The sequence below is a fragment of the Podarcis raffonei genome, chromosome 18, assembly GCF_027172205.1.
Source record: "Podarcis raffonei isolate rPodRaf1 chromosome 18, rPodRaf1.pri, whole genome shotgun sequence".
NCBI lineage: Eukaryota > Metazoa > Chordata > Lepidosauria > Squamata > Lacertidae > Podarcis > Podarcis raffonei.
This window is the reverse complement of record NC_070619.1, coordinates 8,183,274-8,207,328: the sequence shown is the minus strand read 5'-3', so window position 1 is coordinate 8,207,328 and position 24,055 is coordinate 8,183,274. Positions and strand designations below refer to the sequence as shown.

General features: G+C 52.3%; 1 protein-coding gene across 1 annotated transcript in view; it reads left to right on the top strand.

The window, feature by feature from the left end:
* Window positions 1–21,714, top strand: part of ANO8 (anoctamin 8) — a 45,729-nt gene extending 24,015 nt beyond the window's left edge. Inside the window, exons 5-17 of the mRNA XM_053372289.1 lie at window positions 97–193; window positions 2,157–2,273; window positions 4,331–4,458; window positions 5,494–5,655; window positions 6,768–6,920; window positions 7,672–7,798; window positions 8,760–8,815; window positions 9,709–9,783; window positions 13,586–14,350; window positions 16,174–16,365; window positions 17,603–17,734; window positions 19,191–19,301; window positions 20,906–21,714. Coding sequence (XP_053228264.1) covers window positions 97–193; window positions 2,157–2,273; window positions 4,331–4,458; window positions 5,494–5,655; window positions 6,768–6,920; window positions 7,672–7,798; window positions 8,760–8,815; window positions 9,709–9,783; window positions 13,586–14,350; window positions 16,174–16,365; window positions 17,603–17,734; window positions 19,191–19,301; window positions 20,906–21,583 — 2,793 coding nt within the window. The 3' untranslated portion in view covers window positions 21,584–21,714. The remainder of the gene's footprint in view (window positions 1–96; window positions 194–2,156; window positions 2,274–4,330; window positions 4,459–5,493; window positions 5,656–6,767; window positions 6,921–7,671; window positions 7,799–8,759; window positions 8,816–9,708; window positions 9,784–13,585; window positions 14,351–16,173; window positions 16,366–17,602; window positions 17,735–19,190; window positions 19,302–20,905) is intronic.
* The last annotated feature ends 2,341 nt before the right edge of the window (window positions 21,715–24,055 follow it).

Genomic DNA, 24,055 nt, shown 5'->3' with positions numbered 1-24,055 from the left:
GCTGCTGGTCCCTTATTTTCAAATCTGTTAGTTGACAGCTATGGGCTGGTGACCCCGGGTGGTCCATTCACTGCTTTCCCCTCCCCCCTCTTTCAGGAACGTCAGAGCATCATCAGGTATTGGCTGGAGAACCTGCGAGCCAAACAGGGCGAAGCTCTGCACAACATCCACTTCCTGGAAGGCCAGCCAATCGGTGAGTGGGGATGGGGCCAGAAGGCGGGGCATGTGGAGCAGCGTCTGTCTGCCTGAAGAGCTGGACTGAGATTTGTGTACTGTCAGAACAACCAAAGAGAATCCTTTGCTGACTCTTCTGAATTTTGGATCGTTTACAATTTTGCTTTTGAAATTTGAAATAGATTGGTGTCTGTCTGTCTGTGTGCCTGAAGAAGTGAACTGAGATTTGTGCGCTGCCTGAATAACCGAACAGAATCCTTCGCTGGGTATTTGAATTTTGGAGAGTTTCCCATTTTGCTTTTGTAATTCAGCGACGTTTTAAAAAGCCACAAAACTCTGGGATATTATGGCATGTGTGCACCTTTTAAAAAGTAAGGGAGGAATTGAGTCGGATTCAGCAGGCAGAATTCCTGGGCCAAATCCATCCATTACAAATTTGTTAACTCCGGCGGGGAGGGGACAGGTTTGATATCCCCAAATTTAGATGCTTTTATCCTTTCCTTTGCCGCCACCTCCAAATCCTGACCATCTCCATAACAGGGAATACAGTGGTATCTTGGTTCTTGAACGGCTTAGTTGTCAAACAAATCAGCTCCCAAATGCCTCAAACCCGGAAGTAAGTATTCCAGCTTGCGAACGTTTTTCAGAAGCCGAACGTCCGACGCTCCTGCAGCCAATCAAAAGCCACTCCTTGGTTTCCGAATGGTTTCAGGAGTCAAACAGGCTTCCAGAACGGATTAAGTTCAAGAAGCAATGTTCCACTGTATCAAAAAAAGTTTCAATCGCACGTAAATTTCCAAATGAAACATATATTGGCACCATGTGTTTCGTCTAACTTTAGCTCTCAGATTTTACATTACTCTGGGCACCACAATGAGAAGAGTTCTATCCGTCTCTACATTACATAAAAGGGACGCAGGTGGCACTGTGGGCTAAAGCACAGAGCCTAGGGCTTGCCGATCAGAAGGTCGGCGGTTCGAATCCCCGCAATGACGGGGTGAACTCCCGTTGCTCGGTCCCTGCTCCTGCCAACCTAGCAGTTCGAAAGCACGTCAAAGTGCAAGTAGATAAATAGGTACCACTCTGGCGGGAAGGTAAACGGCGTTTCCGTGCGCTGCTCTGGTTCGCCAGAAGCGGCTTAGTCATGCTGGCCACATGACCCGGAAGCTGTACGCCGGCTCCCTCGACCAATAAAGCGAGATGAGCGCCGCAACCCCAGAGTCGGCCACGACTGGACCTAATGGTCAGGGGTCCCTTTACCTTTACATTACATAAAATAACCAACCAAGAAATAAAGTTCAGTTTAAAGTCAGTAAACACAAACCGGCGACGAGCCCAACCGGAAGAAGGAAACATAACATGGCCATTGTCATCCTTCTGCCACATCCTTCTAGTTCATCCGTTTGGCAGAAACTTGCTGGTGGAGGTACCACTTCGGAGGAGGGGGCTTGGCCTGCCCACCCACCCCCAAAGCTCATTCCACTCTTGGCGTCCAACAGGGCAAGTAGGTCTGTTTTTAAACTTTTGAATTGCAAAGGACTAGTGGCGTTGTGGGTTAAACTACAGAGCCTAGGACTTCTCGATCAGAAGGTTGGTGGTTCGAATCCCTGCAACGGGGTGAGCTCCCGTTGCTCAGTCCCTGCTCCTGCCAACCTAGCAGTGCAAAAGCACGTCAAAGTGCAAGTAGATAAATAGGTACCACTCCGGCGGGAAGGTAAACGGCGTTTCCGTGCGCTGCTCTGGTTCGCCAGAAGCGGCTTAGTCCTGCTGGCCACATGACCCGGAAGCTGTACGCTGGCTCCCTCCGCCAGTAAAGCGAGATGAGCACCGCAACCCCAGAGTCGGCCACGACTGGACCTAATGGTCAGGGGTCCCTTTACCTAGAGCTTTGGTAGCTGCTGTTGACGCATCCATGGTCGAAGGGGACTTGTGTGGCACCCCTGCTCCGCTTAACTCCTGCGCCCCCTTTCTTTTCTCCGCAGTTCCCGAATTGGCTGCCCGCGGCATTCTCCAGCAGGTCTTCCCCATCCACGAGCAACGGATCCTCAACCGGCTGATGAAATCGTGGGTCCAAGCCATTTGCGAACCGCAACCTTTGGGTATGCAATTCCATCCTTCCCTGTCTCCCTCCTGTTCCGAGATCACTTGGGGGGGGCCGCAGGTTCCCCTCCCTGTCCCTGATCTTAGGAGAGACGTTCTCAGGATGCGGGTGGCTCTGTGGTCTAAACCACTGAGCATCTTGGGCTTGCCGATCAGAAGGTCGGCGGTTCGAATCCCTGCGACAGACCGAGCTCCCGTTGCTCTGTCCCAGCTCCTGCCAACCTAGCAGTTCGAAAGCACACAAGTGCAAGTAGATAAAGAGGTACCACTGCGGTGGGAAGGTAAACGGTGTTTCCATGCGCTCTGGTTTCTGATACGGTGTCCCGTTGTGCCAGAAGCAGTTTAGTCCTGCTGGCCACACAACCCAGAAATCTGTCTGTGGACAAACGCCGGCTCCGTCGGCCTGAAAGTGAGATGAGCGCCACAACCCCATAGACGCATTTGACTGGACTTAACCATCCAGGGGTCCTTTTACCTTTTACACCTTTAGGCGCCAGGCAAAAACGTTCTTCTTCAACCAGGCCTCTGGTTGATTGATATTCTACAGCTTTTCAAATGTACCGTATTTTTTGCTCTATAAGACTCACTTTTTCCCTCCTAAAAAGTAAGGGGGAATGTGTGTGCGTCTTATGGAGCGAATGCAGGCTGCGCAGCTATCCCAGAAGCCAGAACAGCAAGAGGGATTGCTGCTTTCGCTGCGCAGCGATCCCTCTTGCTGTTCTGGCTTCTGAGATTCAGAATAATTTTTTTCTTGATTTCCTCCTCCAAAAACTAGGTGCGTCTTATGGTCCGGTGCGTCTTATAGAGCAAAAAATACGGTATTTTGTTTTTTGGGGGGAGTTGTTTTGTTGTTTTTAACTACTTATTTGTCTTTTTATCTTGCGTTTTTATCCCGAGATCTTTTGATGAAGGGTGGTATAATAATAGTAATAATATAATAATAGTAATAATACTTTTTTCTGGCGGGGACGCAGGGGTACGCATACCCCTAAACATTTTGTGAATCTTTGTACTTTTGTCCATTTGCTGTATTTATTTCCCCCCATTTGAACTAGAAAATGGTTATTTTCTTGAGTCAAAATAAAGAAAAAAAGCACTGATAATAAGAATAAGAATAAGAATGATATCTTGAGGGTACAGCCTTCTCCATTCCTGAGCAAAAAGAGAGGTGTGTTCCCTTCCTCATCCAGGAATGCATCTTTGAAATAAGAGAACAGGGTGGGCAGTATATTAACAACAACAACAACAATTGTTATACCTGAAGGAGTGTCTCCACAACCATCGTTCAGCCCGGACACTGAGGTCCAGCTCCGAGGGCCTTCTGGCGGTTCCCTCATTGCGAGAAGTGAGGTTGCAGGGAACCAGGCAGAGGGCCTTCTCGGTGGTGGCGCCCGCCCTGTGGAACGCCCTCCCACCAGACGTCAAAGAGAAAAATAACTACCAAACTTTTAGAAGACATCTGAAGGCAGCCCTGTTTAGGGAAGCTTTTAATGTTTAATAGGTTATTGCATTTTAGTGTTCTGTTGGAAGCCGCCCAGAGTTGCTGGGGAAACCCAGCCAGATGGGCGGGGTATAAATATTAAATTATTGTTATTATGTTGTTGTTGTTCTCTGGAGGGTACAGCCTTCCCCGTTCCTGAGCAAAAAGAGAGGTGTTACATTTCCTCAGGCAGGAAGACATCTTCAAAATAAAAGAACAGGATGGGCAGTATAATAATAATAATAATAATAATAATAATAATAATAATAATAGAAATAATAATATCTGGAGGGTGCAAGCTTTCCCATTGCTCACGCAGGATTGCATCTTCTAAATCTAAGTTTTAATTTATATATTTTTAAAACTGTTGCTATATCTGTATTGTCCCTGTTAAACCTAAGTGCAAATTCAAATGTATCCCTATTGTGTTTTATGACTTCCTTGACATTGTATGTGGGCTGGAACTGGTCTGTGACCAAAATAATAAAATTCATTCATCTCCTGAATAAAAGAACAGGATGCTGAATTAACTTTGCTCCAGCTATGTTCTTATTTCCTTCCCCTTGCCACCCCCAGATGATATCTGTGACTACTTTGGTGTGAAAATCGCCATGTATTTCGCCTGGCTGGGCTTCTATACGTCGGCCATGGTTTACCCGGCCGTCTTCGGCTCCCTTCTCTACACCTTCACGGAGAACGATCAGGTGAGGACAGGTTACCTATAGAACAGGGGAGGGGAAGAGAGAGTAAAATAACAAGGGAGGCAGGGCCGGATTTCGGTTTGATGCGGCCCTCAGCTCCTGAAGGTAATGGGGCCCTTTATATGTCCAGCTGTCCTTTGTCAACAACAAATTGCCGCTGTGTTTTTGTGTTGAATGTATGCTAGATAGCAGGCAAACTCTGCCCTCCAGATGTTTTGAGACTACAGTTCCCATCATCCCTGACCACTGGTCCTGTTAGCTAGGGATGATGGGAGTTGTAGTCCCAAAACATCTGGAGGGCCGAGTTTGCCTATGCCTGCTATATGGTAATTTATGGACCTAAATGAGTATCCAAAGCCATTTGCACATAGCAAAATATGTATTTTATCAAAGTAATTGTTGGACTGAAATACAATGAAGAAGAAGTATATATGAATAGTGGAATCCAATGAAGAAGTAAATGAATAGTGGAATAATTATTATGCTCTAACTTAAAATGATTTTTGTATTCGTAGCAAATTTAATGATGCAAACACATTGGCGTTTGGCAGTAACAAAAGTTCCTTTCGAAACATGGTTTACAAAGACTCATAATCTAGTCTCTAGAATCTTGCTATAACATGAAATAATAATAGGTGTAAATATTTGATGCAAACTACTAATCATTAGGAACACGGGTGGCGCTGTGGGTTAAACCACAGAGCCTAGGGCTTGCCGATCAGAAGGTCAGCGGTTCGAATCCCCGCGACGGGCTGAGCTCCCGTTGCTCGGTCCCTGCTCCTGCCAACCTAGCAGTTCGAAAGCACATCAAAGTGCAAGTAGATAAATAGGTACCACTCTGGCGGGAAGGTAAACGGCGTTTCCGTGCGCTGCTCTGGTTCGCCAGAAGCGGCTTAGTCCTGCTGGCCACATGACCCGGAAGCTGTACGCCGGCTCCCTCGACCAATAAAGCGAGATGAGCGCCGCAACCCCAGAGTCGGCCACGACTGGACCTAATGGTCAGGGGTCCCTTTACCTTTACCTTTATTCCCCCACCAGACCAGCCGGGACGTCTGCTGTGTGATCTTTGCCATCTTCAACGTCATCTGGGCCACCCTGTTCCTGGAGGAGTGGAAGCGGCGGGGGGCCGAGTTCGCCTACAAGTGGGGCACCCTGGACACGCCGGCGGAGTCCATCGAGGAGCCGCGGCCGCAGTTCCGGGTCAGTGGCGGCACCGGATCCAGCCCTGGGAACTGGGGAAGGGGAGAGAACGTTGTGGGGAAGCCCAGACCATCCCCTCCCTTCCTTAAGAGAGAGGGTGTGGCCTAAGGAGTCTGCCGAGGGCCAGATAGAAAGGCTCCGGGGGCCGTAATCACCCCACTGCTGCTGAGGTTCCTAAGGAGACCCTCAAGGGTCAGATAGAAAGGTTTCGAGGGCCACATTCACCCCTCTGCTCCTGAGATTCCTAGGGAGACCCTCAAGGGCCAGATAGAAATGTTTTGGGGGCCACATTCACCCCTCTGCTCCTGAGGTTCCTAAGGAGACCCTCAAGGGCCAGATAGAAAGCCTTCGGGGGCCACAGTCACCCCTCTGCTCCTGAGGTTCCTAAAGAGACCCTCAGGGGCCAGATAGAAAGGCTTTGGGGGCCACATTCACCCCTCTGCTCCTGAGGTTCCTAAGGAGACCCTCCAGGGCCAGATAGAAAGGTTTGGGGGGCCACATTCACCCCTCTGCTCTTGAGGTTCCTAATGAGACCCTCAAGGGCCAGATAGAAATGTTTTGGGGGCCACATTCACCCCTCTGCTCCTGAGGTTCCTAAGGAGACCCTCAAGGGCCAGATAGAAAGCCTTCGGGGGCCACAGTCACCCCTCTGCTCCTGAGGTTCCTAAAGAGACCCTCAGGGGCCAGATAGAAAGGCTTTGGGGGCCACATTCACCCCTCTGCTCCTGAGGTTCCTAAGGAGACCCTCCAGGGCCAGATAGAAAGGTTTGGGGGGCCACATTCACCCCTCTGCTCTTGAGGTTCCTAAGGAGACCCTCAAGGGCCAGATAGAAATGTTTTGGGGGCCACATTCACCCCTCTGCTCCTGAGGTTCCTAAAGAGACCCTCCAGGGCCAGATAGAAAGGTTTCGGGGGCCACATTCACTCACTCCTCTTCTCCCGAGGTTCCTAAAGAGACCCCCCAGGGCCAGATAGAAAGGCTCCGGGGGCCGCATCCACCCCCCAGGGGCCTGAGCTCTCCCTGCTGCAAGAGGGCCCACAGTCTTCTCTCGCTCCTCCGGGCAGGCAGCTCTCTGCGGCCGCCACCTTCTGACCCCTCTCCCTGCCCGCAGGGGGTGAAGCGCGTGAGCCCCGTCACCAACTCGGAGGAGTTCTACTACCCGCCCTGGAAGCGGCTTCTTTTCCAGTGCCTGGTCAGCCTCCCGGTCTGCCTCTTCTGCCTCTCCTTCGTCTTCCTCGCCATGCTGGGCTGCTTCGAGCTACAGGTGAGCGGGCAAAGCTGGGCATTTTCGGAGGGGAGGAAGTTTTCGCAGGAGGGAGAGACAGATTATGGGGTTGTCATTGTCATCCTTATTAATTCAACCTATCTGTTGCTTTCTTCTTATTTTTACGAGAAGTAACTGAATCCGTTTGAAGGGACGCGGGTGGCGCTGTGGGTTAAACCACAGAGCCTAGGACTTGCCAATCAGAAGGTCGGCGGTTCGAATCCCCGCAATGACGGGATGAGCTCGGTCCCTGCTCCTGCCAACCTAGCAGTTCGAAAGCACGTCAAAGTGCAAGTAGATAAATAGGTACCACTCCGGCGGGAAGGTAAACGGCATTTCCGTGCGCTGCTCTGGTTCGCCAGAAGCGGCTTAGTCCTGCTGGCCACATGACCCGGAAGCTGTACGCCGGCTCCCTCGGCCAGTAAAGCGAGATGAGCGCCGCAACCCCAGAATCAGCCACGACTGGACCTAATGGTCAGGGGTCCCTTTACCTTAACTGAATCCGTTTCGGTTTCTCTGGATAAATCTCTCAGCTTATTTATTCGCCGTACACAGTGGACACTCCGGGTACGAACTTAACTTGTTCCGGGGGTTCGTAAGTACCCCAAGAAGTTTGTATCTAGAGGTGCCGCTTCTGTGCACGGTATTGGTTTTGATTGGCATTTCCGAGCAGCGAGTTTTTTCGGGGGGGGGACGACCCTCCTTGTTGCCCTCCCTGTGCAGACCCCCGCTTTCTCTCTTCCCTCGCCAGGAATTTGTGCTGAGCATTAAGGAGCTGCCGCGCATCGTGCGTTTCCTGCCAAAAATTGTGCTGGCCGTCATCGTCACCGCCTGCGACGAAGTCTATAAGAAGATCGCCTACTGGCTGAACAACATGGGTGAATTCTTTGCGGGATCTGCCTTACTTCCTTCCTTCCTTCCTTCCTTCCTTCCTTCTTTCCTTTTTTTCTTTCTTCTTTCTTTCTTTCTTTCTTTCTTTCTTTCTTTCTTTCTTTCTTTCTTTCTTTCTTCCCTCCTTCCCTTCCTCCCTCCCTCCCTCCTTCCTTCCCTCCCTTATTTCTTCCTTCCTTCCTTCCTTTTCCTTCCTTCCTTTTTTCTCTCTCTTTCTTTCTTTCTTTCTTTCTTTCTTCCCTCCTTCCCTCCTTCCCTCCCTCTTTCTTTCTTTCTTTCTTCCCTCCTTCCTTCCTTCCTTCCTTCCTTTTTTCTTTTTCTCTTTCCCCTTCCTTCCTTCCTTCCTTCCTTCCCTCCCTCCCTCCATTCTTCCTTCCTTTTTTCTTTTCTCTTTTCTTCCTTCCTTCCTTCCTTCCCTCCTTCCCTCCTTCCCTCCCTCCCTCTTCCTTCCTTCCTTCCTTCCTTCCTTCCTTCCTTCCTTCCTTCCTTCCTTTTTTCTTTCCCCTTCCCTCCCTCCCTCCCTCCCTCCCTCCATTCTTCCTTCCTTTTTTCTTTTCTCTTTTATTTCTTTCTTCCTTCCTTTCTTCCTTCCCTCCTTCTCTCCCTCTTTCTTTCTTTCTTTCTTTCTTCCCTCCCTCCCTCCTTCCTTCCTTCCTTTTTTCTTTCCTCTTTCTTCTGTCCTTCCTTCCTTCCTTTTTTCTTTTCCTTCCTTCCTTCCTTCCTTCCTTTTTTCTTTCTTTCTTTCTTTCTTTCTTTCTCTCTTTCTTTCTTTCTTCCCTCCTTCCCTCCCTCCTTCTTTCTTTCTTTCTTTCTTCCTTCCTTCCCTCCTTCCTTCTTTTCTCCTCCCTTTTCTCCTTCCTCCCTTCCTCCCTCACTCCCTTTCTTTCCACCCCTTCCTTCATTCTTTGAGATAAACATCCTAAACATGAAATCTCCCTCTCCTTGCAGAAAATTACCGCTTGCAGAGTGCCTACGAAAAACACCTCATCATCAAAATGGTCTTGGTGAGTTTGGGCTCCCCGGGTGCAACTGTTGGGCTGCCACACGTTTGTGGGAACGGTGGAGGGAGCTACAGATTTGCATGCAGAACGTACCAGGTTCAGTCCCTGCAGACCCCCTGGGAACCTGGAGGGCTGCTGCTGGCACCCAGTGTTGACAGTACTGGCCTCGGTGAACCCGATGGTCCAAATCTGGTGCGTCAAACTAGTGGGTTTGACGGTTTGTCAAGACAGGAACAGGAGCCTTCAATAACCTGCTTGAAACCGGCGGGCTTCCCCGTGCAGCTAGAAGTGTGCTGCGTTGTCCTACTTCACCTGTTGGACAGCAGGCTGGGGGAGAGAGCAAGGGAGAAAGGAGGAGGCAGGAGTATTTTTCCAAGCACAATTCAAAGTGTTGGTGCTGACCTTGAAAGCCCTAAAGGGCCTCGGTCCAGTATACCTGAAGGAGCGTCTCCACCCCCATCGTCCAGCCCAGACACTGAGGGCCTTCTGGCGATTTCCTCCCTGCGAGAAGTGAGGTTGCAGGGAACCAGGCAGAGGGCCTTCTCGGTGGTGGTGCCCTCCCTGTGGAATGCCCTCCCACCAGATGTCAAGGAAATAAAGAACTATCTGACTTTTAGAAGACATCTGAAGGCAGCCCTGTTTAGGGAAGTTTGGAGAATCTATAGTTACGCCCGTCAGAGCACAACAGGAGTGTCTCTCAGAGACTCCTCTTTAGCAGGAAATGTGTCTATCAAGGAAAAACAGGAACGGTTGTTTTCGGCTGCCTTTTAAACATCCCACACTTAATGTAGTGTGGTTAATGTAAGTTAGGTTAACCGGGGACAGGCCCCAGGAGTTGGGGAGCACAGCGCGGTAAAAATATGTATATAACATCTCCCCTGTCTATTTTTCTCTAGTTTCAATTTGTAAATTCATACCTAAGTCTTTTCTACATCGGATTCTACCTCAAAGACATGGACCGCCTCAAGGAGGTATGGGATTCGCGGGGTATAAATAATAAAATTATTATTATTATTATTATTAGGTCACAGTGCCCGAAGCTGTGAGGAGCGGGAAAGAGGGTGGGAACCCTCCATTTCAATTTCTCTGGCTTCCCTCACTTCGCTCCTCCTGGATTCCATCTTCCACCTTCCCATTTCAGTCTATGAATCAAGTACCACATTTTTCACTCTATAAGACGCACCAGACCACAAGACGCACCTAGTTTTTGGAGGAGGAAAACAAGAAACAAAATATTCTGAATCTCAGAAGCCAGAACAGCAAGAGGGATCGCTGCGCAGCGAAAGCAGCGATCCCTCTTGCTGTTCTGGCTTCTGGGATAGCTGCGCAGCCTGCATTCGCTCCATAAGACGCACACACACTTCCCCTTACTTTTTAGGAGGGAAAAAGTGAGTCTTATACAGCAAAAAATACGGTATTTTAAAAAGTCATCATGAAAGCTAACCCTAATACTCACATTCCTGTATTCTGCGATTTGGCCCAAACACTCGCAAGCCCGTTTGCCTGACAGAGCAGATTTCTGTGTGTGAATTGCACTGATATATGCATTTTTAATGAACACTCCACCTTGACTCCACCCCCCCTTGGAGAACCAAATTGCAAAATTCAGAAAAGTGCCAATTTCGAACAATCGCGGCATTTCGGTCCCCGCTTGGTTTCGAGAAGAGGGAACCCAGTGGGTTGTGCAAACAGGACCAAATTTCTTCCCATCCCCTTAAGGTAAAGGTAAAGGGACCCCTGACCATTAGGTCCAGTCGTGGCCGACTCTGTGACTGCAGCGCTCATCTCGCTTTATTGGCCGAGGGAGCCGGCGTACAGCTTCCGGGTCCTGTGGCCAGCAGGACTAAGCCGCTTCTGGCAAACCAGAGCAGCACACCCAAACACCATTTACCTTCCTGCCAGAGCGGTACCTATTTATCTACTTGCACTTTGATGTGCTTTCGAACTGCTAGGTTGGCAGCAGCAGGGACCGAGCAACGGGAGCTCACCCCGTCATTGCGGGGATTCGAACCGCCGACCTTCTGATCGGCAAGCCCTAGGCTCTGTGGTTTAACCCACAGCGCCACCCGCGTCCCTTCCCAACCCCTTAGCATCCGCCCATTCCTGCTTTTATCGCTGTTCCTCTGCCGCGAGCTGTAATAAGAGCATTCCAGCTTTCCGCTCGCTCCCCGGCGGACGCAGAGCCAATAATTACACCAGAAATCCACTTTGGGGAGGTCCAAGAAAATGCATAGAGGGGAACGCTATCGATGGGCTACTAGCACAGTAGAGATGTCCTCGAGTCACTGCTGGAGACAGTAAATGCCTCCGTTTCCCGGACATCAGTTGCTTGGGGAACCACAAGAGGAGGAAATTGCTGCGGTTGTTCTCAGGCCCTGCTCGGGGGGCTTCACTTTGGGGGGAAGCATCTAGGTGACTTTGAGGATAAGAGTCTGGCCTTAGATGGCTCCCCTTTGGCCCGATCCGCCTGCAGAACATGTCTTGGTTTCTTTTGAAGGAATGGGTTTCTCATTTCTTCTGCTATCCGGATAGCAGAAGGCACTTGCGTGATCAGTCCACAGCAAGTCCAAAGAAATGAGAAATTTCATGCAGTATATATATCCTCCAGGCACCCTCTCCCTCCTTCCCCAGGAATCCAACCACGTCAGCTTATACACGCAGGTTGACATCACATAAAAGGATGTTCCTCTTCCTGTACTCTTGACCATATAAGGGTATTCCTGTTCCGGCACTCTTATCTTGGGGTAAGAAGGTCACCAACTCTCCTGGCGCTGTTCCCGGACTAGGTCTGTGCGTCAGAGTGTGGTCGGATGTAAGATAAGACCCAGACGTGCCATCCCTGCTCTACTGGAACAGCCAAGGCCACTCATTGCCGTCATGGACTGATAAGGGAGAGGGCTTTGAGCACTTGTTTATACAGCTTGGTTTTCTGTTTATACATTGATTCAAGCTCAAGTTTCCTGAGCTTGAAAAGCTCAAGTTAATGCATTTTAGAAATGCTCCCTTGGAGGAGGAAAATGGGGATTTGGGGTCAGTTTCAAACTGACTGCACAGAAACCCATTCCTTCATTTTCGGTTCCTAAATGGAGCCTCCATGCCTGGCGGAATCCCCCCCTCTGGAACGTGAACCCGGCGGGCGTCCATCAGCGTCTTAAAGAACCCAGCCGACGCATCCAACATGGGTCGCCAGCCACTTCGAACCCTTCATCTTCCCGTTTCGTTGCATCGTTTTCCGGTTCTGTTTTGATTTTGCATTTTCTCTCTCTCTCTGTGTGTGTCTCTCTCTCCCTCTGTCCGTCTGTCGGCCCTCCGCCTTCCTCAGCTCCTGCTCATCTTTTCCCTCTTCCAAAGCCTCGTGCGTCAGCTCAGAGACGCCCTCCTTCCCACCGTCATTCTCCAATTCCACCTCTGCCTCATCTCCTTTAAGGGCCTGATAAGCTTCTGTTGGCAGCTGGCTGTCTCCAAAGTAGGAGTGCTGGGCTGGGGTCTTGGGGGGAGCGGAAAAGGCAGAGGGATGAAGTGGGGACCTGGGAGAAAGACCAGATTTTTTATCTCATATTGGTTGGCCTGTGCTGTTACGGGAACGTGCCTAGGGCCCAAGGGTCAAGGCTCGTGCCGTTCGAGACCCTGACAACGTCTCGCACGAGGGAGACACGGGCACCCGTTCCCCTATCTAGGAGGCAGCTTACAGCTCGCTCCCAAAAGCGGCAGCAATTCTCCCAAACCTGGACGGTTTGGAGGGAGTAAAGGTAAAGGCACCCCTGACCATTAGGTCCAGTCGTGGCCGACTCTGGGGTTGCGGCGCTCATCTCGCTTTATTGGCCGAGGGAGCCGGCGTACAGCTTCCGGGTCATGTGGCCAGCAGGACTAAGCCGCTTCTGGCGAACCAGAGCAGCGCACGGAAACGCCGTTTACCTTCCCACCGGAGTGGTACCTATTTATCTACTTGTAGTTGACGTGCTTTCGAACTGCTAGGTTGGCAGGAGCAGGGACCGAGCAACGGGAGCTCACCCCGTCGCAGGGATTCGAACCGCTGACCTTCTGATCGGCAAGTCCTAGGCTCTGTGGTTTAACCCACAGCGCCACCCGCATCCCTTCTTGGAGGGAGTCAATATCTCCAAATAGTCGCAAGGTATCACAAGCGAGGAGAGAGAGGATGTTTGTGTGTTCCCTTCTTGATTTTAGGGTTCCCATTGGGAGGCTGGGGTTGGTTCATTTGGTTGGATTTAGGTAGGCCCAACTCAGCTGCCATGGGGCTCTTCTTATGGTTCCTAAATAGAGCCCCCATGGACATAGCCAGTCTACCTTAGAACAGGAGTGGGAGAAGGCTGTAGCGCTCATATCCTGGTTCACCAGGAGGCTGGACTTATTGGGCCCCCTCTGGCCCAGCTCAGCTGCCTCGGGGCTCTTCTCATTATTCCTAAATAGAGCCTCCATGGACATGGCCAGTCTACCTTAGAACAAAAGTGGGAGAAGGCTGTAGCTTTCTAGGGACTTCCCTTTTGGGAAGGGGGGATCTGCTTGGCCGCTTATGAAGACAGGAGTCTAGGCTTGGAGGGACACCTTGGGCTTGGCCCAGCTCCCGCTACAGGTCTCCTCTTAAGTTAGAATCATAGCGTTGGAAAGGACCCCCGGGGGGTCATCGAATACACCCCCCCTGCAGTGCAGGAATCTCAGCTCAAGCATCCAGTTCAGGTGGCCACCCAAGGAAGGACGTTCTCGATGTTGTCCTTTCCCTGACCAGCCTCCTTCTTCTCACGTCCATCCCAACAGATGCTGGCGACTCTCCTCATCACCCGCCAGTTTCTGCAGAACGTGAAGGAGGTCTCTCAGCCGCACCTCTACAGCAAGTTCAAGCGCGGGGATCTGAGCGCGCAGAACCTCCGAGAGGCGGCCCAGACTATTCTTCGCCTGCTGGCCCAGAAGTGCGCCCCGGCCAGGCCCCGCGGAGCCCACCACCGGGGCCCCCGGCACGGCGGGGACGCCTCAGCTGGCCACGGCCCGGAGGCAGCCGAGGGTCAGGAGGGGGCTCCCCGCGGGGAGAAGAAATGCCTCAACGGCGGCTGCGGCGTCCCTGAGGAAGAGGATGAGGAGAGGAAGGACTCCGACTCGGAGGACGAGAGCATCATCGACTGCGGGCTGAAGCTGAAGAAAGTGAGCTTCATCGAGAAGGCCGACCGCAAGGCCGGCGACCCGGGTCTGGAGGAAGGGGCCAGTTTCCTGGAGGAAGGCAGCCCCACCATGGTGGAGAAAGGTATGGATCCGGCCTCCGTCTTCGAGCTGTGCGAGGACGACGACGAGAGCGACGGGGCCTCTGGGAGTCCCTTGCGGGGAGCGCCGGAAGCCAAGGAGCCGGCAGTGACCATGAGGGCCCGGAGGCCACGGGGTGCCAGGAACCCCCTGGAAGAGGGCGAGGAAGGCGAGGAGGGAGAGGAAGGGCGGAAGCCCAGCAGGAGCTCCTGGATCGACCCGCCGGAGGAGGTCTTCGCCGCCCAGCTGGCCCAGGCCGAGGTGGAGAGCTGCATGAAGAAATACGAGGTGAGCAAGCCGGCATCCGGGGCAGCGCAGAGGAGGAAGAGGAAAGGAAGGCACATCGGGGTGAAGCACGGGGGGACAGGCAGGGCATAGCTGTCAACCGTCCCTTATTTGGCGGGAAAGTCCCTTATCCCAGCGCTGTGTCCCGCTGCTGTCCCTTATTGATGATGTCCCTTAAATTTCCCGGGTTTCAAAGGAAGCAGCTCCTCTCCCTCCCTCCCTGCCGGCCAGGGAGGAGGGAGGCTCCAACTGTGTTGCTTGGCTGCCCGGCCCGCCCCCCTCCGGCCTCCTCACACCAGCCTCGGCCCCCGGGAGCCCCTCCCCGCCGGGACTGAGGAGCCTTGAGAGGAGAGTGAGGGCAACCATAGAGAAAGCAGTTCAGAGAGAGGAGGAGGAGGCGGAGGCGCGGGCAGGTGTTCCAAGGGCTAACCATAGAGGGGGAAAGCGGAGGAAGGACCGCAAGCGCTTCTCCCGTAGATTTGTAGTGGTAAAATAGCATAGATGGTCTGATCTGCGGGTTTACTTCGGGCGCTATTCCGCCCCCCTTCCTCCCGCCCCACCTGATGGAACTGAGAGCTGCAGATGGAGCACGAGAGAAAAGATACAGAACTGCAACAGCATCTTCATAGCTCGGACTTCGTTTTGCGCGAAAAGTGGTTGCTGCTTGTAGTTCTTTAATTGCAGTGTTTCATCGGCTGGTGTCTTGAGCAGCAACCTCTGGAAATGAAGCGCTAAAAACCGGCGCTGCTCTCCCAAATTATCTGGTCCCTTTTAACTTCGCATTTCAGCCGGTTGACTAAAATCCCTTATTTTGGCTGCTGGTCCCTTATTTTCGAGGCTGCTGGTCCCTTATTTTCAAATCTGTAAGTTGACAGCTATGGGACAGAAAAGTGGTTGGGGACCTCAGGAATGAACGAGAGATAATAACCCAGTAGTCTCAGAGGCAAGAACAGGGGTCAGCAAACTTTTTCAGCAGGGGGCCGTCTGCACACGCGTGGGTTGCAATTCGGCGCTTATGCGCAAAGCGCGATTTAGTGCTTCTGTACGTGCGCAACCGCCAAAACCTGAAAGTAACCCATTCCGGTACGTCCGGATTTCGGCAGTCCGTGACCGGAAAAAACACAACCTGAAGCGTCTGTAACCTGAGGTATGACTGTATTATACTATATCCAGCTGCGTCCTCCTTTGACGAGGCCTGTTGAAACGAAGGAGTCATCATCAATGTACCGTATTTTTCGCTCTATAGGACGCACTTTTCCCCCTCCGAAAATTAAGGGGAAATGTGTGTGCGTCCTATAGAGCGAATGCAGGCTCCTTGGCTTCAGCGATAGCAACGCGAAGCCTCCGAAGCGCAGAGGGAGCGCTCCCTCCACGCTCCGGAGGCTTCGCGTTGCTTTCGCTGAAGCCTGGAGCGTGAGAGGGGTTAGTGCGCACCGACCCCTCTCACTCTCCAGGCTTCAGGGATAGCCGCCTGGAGCCTTTGGAGCGCAGCGGGAACTCGCACTGCGCTCCAAAGGCTTCGGGTTCCTTTTGATTAAGCTGGGAGAGCAAGACTCTCCTGGATTCAGCAGAGAGGGAGAGCTGCGCGGCGCCCCTTCCGCTAAGCGGGAGGAGAAATGGAAGGGGCTCTGTTTTTCCTGCCGCTTCGCTGAAGGGGCGCTGAGCAGAGAGGGGGAGAATTTTTTTCCTTGTTCTCTCCCTCTAAAACAAGGTGCGGCCTATACAGGTAATAACATTATTGTTATTCTCTCTTGCAAACAAATCCCCTCCCCTCTCTCTCATACACACACCCCCTATTTCTCTTTCTCCCCCCCCCTCCAATCCAGGACACTTTCCAAGACTATCAGGAGATGTTCATCCAGTTTGGCTACGTAGTCCTCTTCTCATCCGCCTTCCCTCTGGCCGCCACATGCGCCCTGATCAACAACATCATTGAGATACGGAGCGATGCCTTCAAGCTCTGCACAGGCCTCCAACGTCCCTTTGGCCAGCGGGTGGAAAGCATCGGGGAGTGGCAGGTAAGGTAAAGGGACCCCTGACCGTTAGGTCCAGTCGTGGCCAACTCTGAGGTTGCGGTGCTCATCTCACTTTACTGGCCAAGGGAGCCGGCGTACAGCTTCCGGGTCATGTGGCCAGCAGGACTAAGCCGCTTCTGGCGAACCAGAGCAGCGCACGGAAACGCCGTTTACCTTCCCGCCAGAGTGGTACCTATTTATCTACTTGCACTTTACGTGCTTTCAAACTGCTAGGTTGGCAGGAGCAGGGACCAAGCAACAGGAGCTCACCCCGTCGCGGGGATTCGAACCGCCGACCTTCTGATCGGCAAGTCCTAGGCTCTGTGGTTTAACCCACAGCGCCAGATGGCCTTCATACCTTGAGGCTCCATTTAACTGTCATAGCCATCCATTAGGGCCTCACCTCACTCCCTGTGACTTCGCATTCACCTGCTGAACCCAAGGCTGTGTCCTGAGGCAGCAGTTTCTGTAAATTTATTCTTCTTCCATGAAGCAAGTTGTTCGTTCCGTCTGTCCCAAATCTCCAGGCAAGTCCGTTACAACAGATGACCCTGTCTTCCAGTATTATTGGTGATCTCTCTCTCCCTCTCTCTCTCTCTCTCTCTCTCTCTGTCCCCTTCTTCCACACTGGCCATTGTTTTATAAAACCATTTTTCTAAAAGAGGTGAATTGCTTAGAATTCATGCTTTAACTTCTTTCCAATACTGCTCACGGGCCTCGGCCCCGTAGACCTGAAGGAACGTCTCCACCCCCATCGTCCAGCCCAGACACTGAGGTCCAGCTCCGAGAGCCGTCTGGTGGTTCCCTCCCTGAGAGAAGCGAGGTTACAGGGAACCAGGCAGAGGGCCTTCTCGGTGGTGGTGCCCTCCCTGTGGAACGCCGTCCCATCAGATGTCAAGGAAATAAACTATCTGACTTTTAGAAGACATCTGAAGATAGTTCTGTTTAGGGAAGTTTTTAATGTTTGATGTTTTATCGTGTTTTTAATATTCTGTTGGGAGCCACCCAGAGTGGCTGGGGAGGCCCAGCCAGATGGGCGGGGTATAAATTAAAATAATAACAATAAAAATCCCCACAAACGAAGCAGTCCCTGACTTCAGGTTTATAACTCTTACGAAGCCACGACACAAAAGGAAAACGGGTTGGTTGGGAGGAGGAAATAAGCAATCTCAGCAGCAAGGGTTCTGCCAAAAATTGCTAGTCTCATTTAGAAAAAATGTCCTTCTTTTCCCTTCTGCAGAAGGTGATGGAAGCCATGGGTGTCCTAGCCATCGTGGTGAACTGCTACTTGATCGGTCAGTGTGGGCAACTTCAACGCCTCTTCCCCTGGCTCAGCCCAGAGGGGGCCATCATATCCGTGGTGGTGCTGGAGGTAACACCCTTTTCTGCCGTACACACACATACCCAACTCGGTTCTCCCCCTTCGGACCGCGATCCCAAGCTGAAATACCCCAGTTCCGTAACTGGGAAGTCCCAGGTCCGCCCACTAAGATCTGCCTTTCTGCTTGGGCTCCATTTGAGCTAGAACACCAAAGTCGTGGTTTGGTGCTAACCATGGTTTGCTGAGCAAACCACAGGTCGAGCAAAGAAACCAACGGTTGGCTACTTGTGTGGCTCTTGCCTTTGCACCCCAGCTCAGCGAACATCATGGGTCGGGTTGCCGAACAAACGACCATTCAGCAAGGTTCTGACATGGCAGCAAACCATAGCTGTCAACCGTCTCTTATTTGGCGGGAAAGTCCCTTATCCCAGCGCCGTGTCCCACTGCTGTCCCTTATTGATGATGTCCCTTAAATTTCCCGGGTTTCAAAGGAAGCAGCTCCTCTCCCTCCCTCCCTGCCGGCCAGGGAGGAGGGAGGCTCCAACTGTGTTGCTTGGCTGCGTTGCTCACCCAATAAGGAGTCTAAAAACGACTGGGGGGTGGAGCTTGCATGCCTTGTGCCAATCAAATCAGCCGCCTTGCCTGGGGACTCGCCTTTGCTCAGCGCTTCCCAGCGGAGAGGGGACGGTGGTTTTCCTTGCTGCATCCCCTTTGCCGGGTTGCTGCACTGTGGGAACCACCGCTTGAGGCTTCGTTTGGCTGCTGGCTGGGCTTTCTGCCTTTAGCTCGGAGGGGCTCAGAAGCTGAACATAGCTGTGTTCTGAAAATCCCTTATTTTGGCTGCTGATCCCTTATTTTCGAGGCTGCTGGCCCCTTATTTTCAAATCTGTAAGTTGACAGCTATGCAGCAAACCATGGTTCTAAAAAGCCATGTCTAATGGTTATGGGGTTGCTCGTGCGTAAGTTGCCGCCACTCCTGGGTAGGTGGCCTGGTTAAACCTTTCCTGGCTGGACAGCCCCTCACTTCGTGGCTGTTCAGTCGCTGGCAGAATCCGACAGTGGGCGTTTCTTCAACCTTTTCCAACATAAAAGTTGTTTGACGCCCAGTCTCCTCCTAGCCTCCCTGCGCGGAAGCCTTCTGTGCAGGGTGGGCGTGGGTAGCGGAGGACCTGTGCTCTCTCCGCTGGTGTCCAGTGAAGAGTCTCTGAGCCTGCTCTCTGCTTCCCCCATTGGCCCCCCTCCATCCCTGGTGTCGCGCTGAATTTCTTCCCCAACAGGAGACCTGCCTCTCTCCCTACTTGGCCCCTCTCCAGCATCGTCGTGGAGCCTTTCCTCCTCCTCTCGTTCCGATGGCAGTTCCCTGACACCATGGTTCGCAAGACTCCGGCAAACCATGGTTTCGCATGGGGAGGTGTTGGAAAGCAAGACAATAGCAGCAATGGCAATGTCTTATGCCCAGGGAGCTATAGACCTCAGCCCTTCTCACCCCACTGTTTTCTCCCCATAGCATTTTGCCCTCCTGCTCAAGTACGTCATCCAAGTGGCTATCCCGGACATCCCCGGCTGGGTGGCGGAGGAAATGGCAAAACTGGAGTACCAGCGGCGAGAGGCTTTTAAGGTGAGTCTGGCCCAGTCACACGCGATTACTCAGGAACAAGCTCTGTTGACCCCGGGGATGGCTTTGAACATGCTGCAAGGGTAAACTCAGAATCCTGACAAACAGAAGTACTGTTTTTGGGGGGCAGGGGGTGGGCGGGTGTGGAGGACTCCCTGGTCCTGAATGGGGCAACTGTGCCCCTAAAGGACCAGGTGTGCTGCCTGGGGCTCATTTTGGACTCACCGCCGTCCATGGAGGCACAGGTCAATTCTGTGTCCAGGGCGCCTGTCTACCAGCTCCATCTGGTACGCAGGATGAGACCCTCCCTGCCCACAGACTGTCTGGCCAGAGTGGCGCATGCTCTGCATTTAGGTTAAACACCTCCCCTCTGAAAAAGAGAAACAACAACAACAACAAAAATAATAATATATTACTATTTATACCCCACCCATGTGGCTGGGTCTCCCCAGCCACTCTGGTGGCTCCCAACAGAATATTAAAAACACAATAAAACATCAAACACTAAAAACTTCCCTAAACAGGCCTGCCTTCAGATGTCTTCTAAAAGTCAGATAGTTGTTTATTCCCTTGACATCTGGTGGGAGGGCGTTCCTCTAATTGATGCTGTTAATTTTGCCATCGCCGCGAATTCAAGAAATTTGGTTCTGCATTCTAATCATTCTAGTATCTCACGCGGTTAGAGGGAACTGCTGGGTTGCGGGGGAGGGATTGCAAGGGGTTAATTGAAATTGCTAAAGATCGGTTTAGTATTTAAGAGATTAAAATTTCTATAAAGATTCTATAAGTAAAGCAGAAAGCGGCAAGAAATATTAAGTAAAGGTATCAGAGAGGAGACCAGTGTAAATGAAAACATGAGACTTACGGTTTTGTTACATATGATTTTATTTTGGAGTTGTCTGCTTATTTTGTAGTTGTTTGTTGTAAAGAATGTATATTAGGTAAAAGTAAGGGACCCCTGACCATTAGGCCCAGTCGTGGCCAACTCTGGGGTTGCGGCGCTCATCTCGCTTTACTGGCCGAGCTTCTGGGTCATGTGGCCAGCAGGACTAAGCCGCTTCTGGCAAACCAGAGCAGCGCACGGAAACACCGTTTACCTTCCCGCCGGAGCAGTACCTATTTATCTGCTTGCACTTTGACGTGGTTTCGAACTGCTAGGTTGGCAGGTGCAGGGACCGAGCAATGGGAGCTCACCCCATCGCGGGGATTCGAACCGCCGACCTTCCGATCGGCAGGTCCTAGGCTCTGTGGTCTAACCCACAGCACCACCCGCGTCCCTCACATAGGAAACCATTCATCTCTAATTCAAGAGCCCGCAAGAGTTTATGATGAGGACTAGCGACATGCCTGGTTTTGCACACACCTTCCCGCTGGAGCGGTACCTATTTATCTACCTGCACTTTGACGTGCTTTCAAATTGCTAGGTTGGCAGGAGCAGGGACCGAGCAACGGGATCTCACCCCGTCATTGCGGGGATTCGAACTGCCGACCTGCTGATCGGCAAGTCCTAGGCTCTGTGGTTTAACCCACAGCGCCACCCGTGTCCCTGAATGTATATTATGTGAATTAAAAACATGAAACATGACCCTGTGGTGTTCCTTCCGCAGAAACACGAGCGCCAGGCCCAGCACCACTTCCAGCAACAGCAGCGCCGTAAGCGAGAGGAGGAGGAACGCCAGCGCCACGCCGAATACCACGCCCGCAAGGAACGGGAGAGCGGGCGGGAGGAGGGCAAGTCGGACGGAGGGGGCCCCGAGACCGGCCACGAGAAGAGCCAGCCCAAAGGGAAGGGGCCGGGGGGCTCGGGCCATGGCTCGGAGAAGCCCAAAAGGCCCAGCTCCCTGCTGGCCACCAACAACGTCATGAAACTGAAGCAAATCATCCCTTTGCAGGGGAAGTTCCTGTCCGGTGGCGCAGGGGGCGGCGGCGGCACGTCGGGGGCGCGCTCCCCGCAATCCCCCACCGGCACCGACAACAAACTGCCCGGTTTCCTCAGCTTCAAGTTCCTGAAATCCCCAGAGACCAAGCGAGAGGCCACCACCGAGAAGGTCCAGTCGCCCACGAAGCCTTTCAACCCAAGCAAACTGTTCAACTTCAGCAAGTCGGAAGGGGGGAACGGCGCAGCCCCTCTTCCGCAGCAGCAGCAGCCACGGCCCGGGACCTCGGCGGACGAGAAACCCGCGGCTCAGAGATCGCACCTCAACGGGCTGGTGGACGATGAGGCCGAGGAAGAACCGGAGATCCGGACGGCCGTGGAGGACGAGGGTCCGGGGCACAAACTCTAACCGTCCCCCTACCTCCGGGCGAGGACTGGGGAGAGAGAAAGAGAAAGAGGACAGGGAGGGAGAGAAAGGAGGAATTGGGTCATTGGTCGGTTCTTCAAGCAGATTTGGGGCAGGCGAGGTTTTTGAGCGGGTCCACCATTTGGCTGCGGTGGCGGCACTGGGGGGAGTCAAGGGAGATTCGATCTGGCAGCTTGCTGAGGTCGCAGCCTGAAAAGGAGAGGTGAAAGGTTGCCCCTTCCCCAAATATCTCTTATGTTACGGATGGGTCAAGTTTGGTACCCGGTTTCGGCTACCGCTGGCGGCCGACGCGTTTGAGGCACGGTCCAACTCAGGACCGCCACAGGGAGAAGAACCTCAAAATGGAGGGGATGTCTGCAGATTTTTGGGGTGCGATCGTTGACTGGCGGCACATGGCCTCCTCCCCAACCCCATCAGTTCCCTTATCAGAGCTGTTCCTGCAGTCTTTCTGAAGGGCTTTTTGTTGCATTTTGGAGGAGAGGAGCCCCTTCCACCCCCCCTCTGTGGGCAAAAATCTGTGGGGTCTCAACCAACCCCCTATTTTAGGCTAGGGAGGGGAGCCCACAAACAGTGAGTTTGGGGGGGAATTCTATGGGGAGAACAAGGTCTGTCTCGACTCTCAAGAGTCCTGTCGGATTGTGTCCCCTCCTTCCAGGTAACCCACCCACCTTTGTGTTTTGAGGGGCTGTTGAGCCCCCACTTCTTAGTCTTGCAGCTACTCTACATCCGCCCTGAGGCAGATTTGGACAGGATGCAAAACCTCAGCTCAGATTTGCTCCTCAAATCCCTCTGCTCAACATGAGGAATGATGGGTGACGCTAACTTTCGGGTCTGTGTTTCCTTCCCCCACCTCCCTCTAACAGCAAAAAGTATATTGTATTTGGCAAAGTAAATCACTGCCTTAAAACGGAGAGGTTGCTCTAAGTACCTCCCCTCAAAGGCTGCGTTTGAAAATCTGCAAAAAGGCAGCCTTCGCAGCGAATTCATAGCCTCAGCTTTGCCTCATGTTGCATTAGCCAAATTTTATTCCAATGACGTGTGAAACCAGCCATGTCGTTAGTCCTCATCGTAAACGCTTGTGGGCTCTTGAATTAGAGACAAATAATCTCCTATTTGAGGGACGCGGGTGGCGCTGTGGGTTAAACCACAGAGCCTAGGGCTTGCCAATCAGAAGGTTGGCGGTTCGATTCCCGGCGACGGGGTGAGCTCCCGTTGCTCGGTCCCAGCTCCTGCCCACCTAGCAGTTCGAAAGCACGTCAAAGTGCAAGTAGATAAATAGGTACCACTCCGGCGGGAAGGTAAACGGCGATTCCGTGCGCTGCTCTGGTTCGCCAGAAGCGGCTTAGTCCTGCTAGCCACATACCTGGAAGCTGTACGCCGGCTCCCTCGGCCACTAAAGCGAGATGAGCGCCGCAACCCCAGAGCCGGCCACGACTGGACCTAATGGTCAGGGGTCCCTTTACCTTTTTAAATCTCCTATTTGCCTCTCACCTCTCCCCGCCGGTAAAATCAGCCCAGTAAAACAGAACAAGCCCCCTTCCCTTTTTCTGCTTGAAGAACAGAGGTGGAATTTGAAGTAGCAGGAAGCATTTGGGAGCAGACGAGACACTGTTTTGAAGCAATGTCCATGCATGGCCAACATATCTTGCACTAAAGAAAATGAAAACAAGGGGATTATTTTTTGTTTTTGCTTTTCCTGACGGTGCTCGTAAAAAAGCAGACGGGGGGGTGGGGGCGAGAAGGGATGGTTCTGGAAAATCCATGATTTTTAATTTTTTTTATAATTTTCAGTGGCAGGGAAAACGAAGGCTGGGGAGACCTCGCCTCGCCTTTGCAATATGTGAAAGAGACCGGTGTGTGCTTTTTCTCTCTCAAAAAAGGACAAAATTATTGCAATAAGGACTTCAGACCGCAGTAGCAGTGCCAAGGATGGAATTTAAACACCCACCTGCCGCTGCCTTTTCTTAATTTGCTGTGTGAATAGGATAGAAGCAGGGAGAGTTTAGGCCAGATTTTTTTTTGGGGGGGGAGGGAAATTCACAATCAATTGCAGGTATTCTGCCGTTTTTAATTTGGCGCAAGCTGGAAAATCGGTCACTGTAGGTTAGAGAGTTAGTCACAGGTAGAACTTTTAGCCATTTGGGGAAATGGGCAGGGCTTGGCTTATGCCTGGCAAGGCTTTGTGTGGGGTTGGTTTCTGCCCCCCCTTCTTTCCCCACAGTCGCGAAACTCTATGTCCTACGGAGGGGAAAACCCCCAGCCCTTTGCGCCCAACCACAGCTACTTAAAGAGTACACAGGTCTCCCTGCGCCAGCTGTTTCGAAATCGCATCACCATCACACGCACCGACTCCCAGCTTGCAGAACGCTGCGGTTAGTGCTTCGCTCACCTTAGAAGCGATGCAGTTAGGGCCACCTTCCCCCTCCGTCCGTCGCGGCCCCCCAAATGGATCAC